Source organism: Echinops telfairi, unplaced genomic scaffold, assembly GCF_000313985.2.
Source record: "Echinops telfairi isolate 266 unplaced genomic scaffold, ASM31398v2 ScPeMD7_7468;HRSCAF=8506_0, whole genome shotgun sequence".
NCBI classification, from domain to species: Eukaryota; Metazoa; Chordata; class Mammalia; order Afrosoricida; family Tenrecidae; genus Echinops; species Echinops telfairi.
Genome location: NW_022111369.1, coordinates 29,198,930 through 29,200,765, shown reverse-complemented (window position 1 = coordinate 29,200,765; position 1,836 = coordinate 29,198,930). Strand labels below are relative to the sequence as shown.

General features: G+C 37.0%; 1 protein-coding gene across 1 annotated transcript in view; it reads right to left on the bottom strand.

The window, feature by feature from the left end:
* Positions 1-1,836, bottom strand: part of FAM13A (family with sequence similarity 13 member A) — a 302,687-nt gene that overhangs the window by 240,159 nt on the left and 60,692 nt on the right. Inside the window, exon 4 of the mRNA XM_045284117.1 lies at positions 1,366-1,543. Coding sequence (XP_045140052.1) covers positions 1,366-1,543 — 178 coding nt within the window. The remainder of the gene's footprint in view (positions 1-1,365; positions 1,544-1,836) is intronic.

The window sequence follows — 1,836 nt, the reverse complement described above, 5'->3', positions numbered from 1 at the left end:
TTTGCATGGATTCACAATCAACCCTCATGGAATCTGAAGTCAAGAAATCAAATAATGTATTACATTGATCAAATCTACTCGCAAAGACCTCTTCAAAGGGATGAGGAACAAATATGTCCCTTTGAGGGCTCTGGTGCCCCGGAATCAATCATGACATATGTCTATAAGAGCGGAATTGTGAATCAGTAAGCTTGGAGAAGGATGGATAATTTGAGTTACGGTGTGTAACTCATGGACAGACAGATGAACAAACAAATCTGTCTTGGAAGAAGTACAGCTGGAACGCTCTTTCAACGTGAAGATAGCTAGACTTTGCCTCCGGTACTTTGGACATGTTATCAGGAGGGTCCCGCCCTTGGAGGAGGCTTGGTCAAGTGGACCGTCAGCAAACAGGAGGGAGATCACAGACGAAGTGGATTGACACAGGCTACAATAAGGTCTCTAACAGAGCACCAACTGTGAGGATGCCGCCGACGAACTGCGTAGTACTCCGTCCTGTCATAACCAATCTGCCAGCACCTCGCTGCAGAACTTAACATGTAACATTTTGCCATTGTTCATGCAGCTAGCCATATAACACCTATGAAAGCAGACTATTCATAAAAGCTTTAAAAATTAAGATGATTTTTCTATTACTGACATATTCAGGATACAATTTTCCATCTATTATCAATCATCTAAGGTTTATCACTTCACTCATTACACTTTGTTACCAACTTGTAAGGACATTTTGAAGGCTCTTCCATAAGCCTGTTGTGACGTAAGCTGACACCCTTTTGGTGCGTTTGCTTTCATTATTTATTGCCTTTGATTATCAGTATCTTTATAAAATCTACTTTTACTTGTCATTTGAAGTTGGAAGTACTATATGCAAACATCTGAAAATGAGCATCTAATAACCAGAAAGTTATGGATTACAATACTCTAGGTTATAGATACTACATATTACTAACAATAAAATACATAACACACCATCAGCGGTGGTGTGATTCATTGAAACTGAATATACTGAATGTTAGGAAGTACCATATGTTATATTTTTTTATTAAGCAATGCTTAAGATGATCATTTATTGAATGTCCTTTACAGTGAAAATAAAATATATGTCCAGAATTATAAATGAGATTGTTTGAATTATTGTAAATTATGGTATCATATAAAGGTAAATCTGTTGTCTTCAAAATTGGGATAAAAACAAGATTCAACTGCCTAAGTCGAGCAAGATGGAATTTCTCCAGCATTAAGAAACAATGACTGGTTCAATTTTGAGATTGAAATAGGTAATTCTATACCCCAGTAATTTCAGGCAGTAGTAAAGGAAAAGAAATACAGGATAGTATTAAAAACAAAACTCAACAAACTTACTGAAAGCAATTTGGCCCAAATACAGTGGCAAGATTGTGAACATCCATGCGATTGTACACATGATGCTGGGCCACTTTTGTCAAGAACTGGCACAGGTACTTCAGAAGGCAGTAGTGGGTGTCTGGCAACTCCTTTAGTAAGGCCCTTAGGCTAGTCTCCTGATCGTCAGTTCTGCCATCTGGAAAGACAAAGAATACAATATACTCTCCAGAACATTTGACAGTAATAGCAACAAAAGCACACACGATAGTAAATTCTGAAATTTTACTCAGGGGGAAAAAAAATGGTTCAGACACTGAGGTAGGACACAAATAAACAAAAGAATAAAAAGACAAGAGAAGCGGGCATTTCTGCCATGTTTGATCCTTGAAAATTTGACTTATATTTTCCTTAAGTTAAAGACTTCTAACTTTAAAAAAAAATCATTTTATTGAGGGCTCCTACAACTCTTATCACAATCCGTACATACAT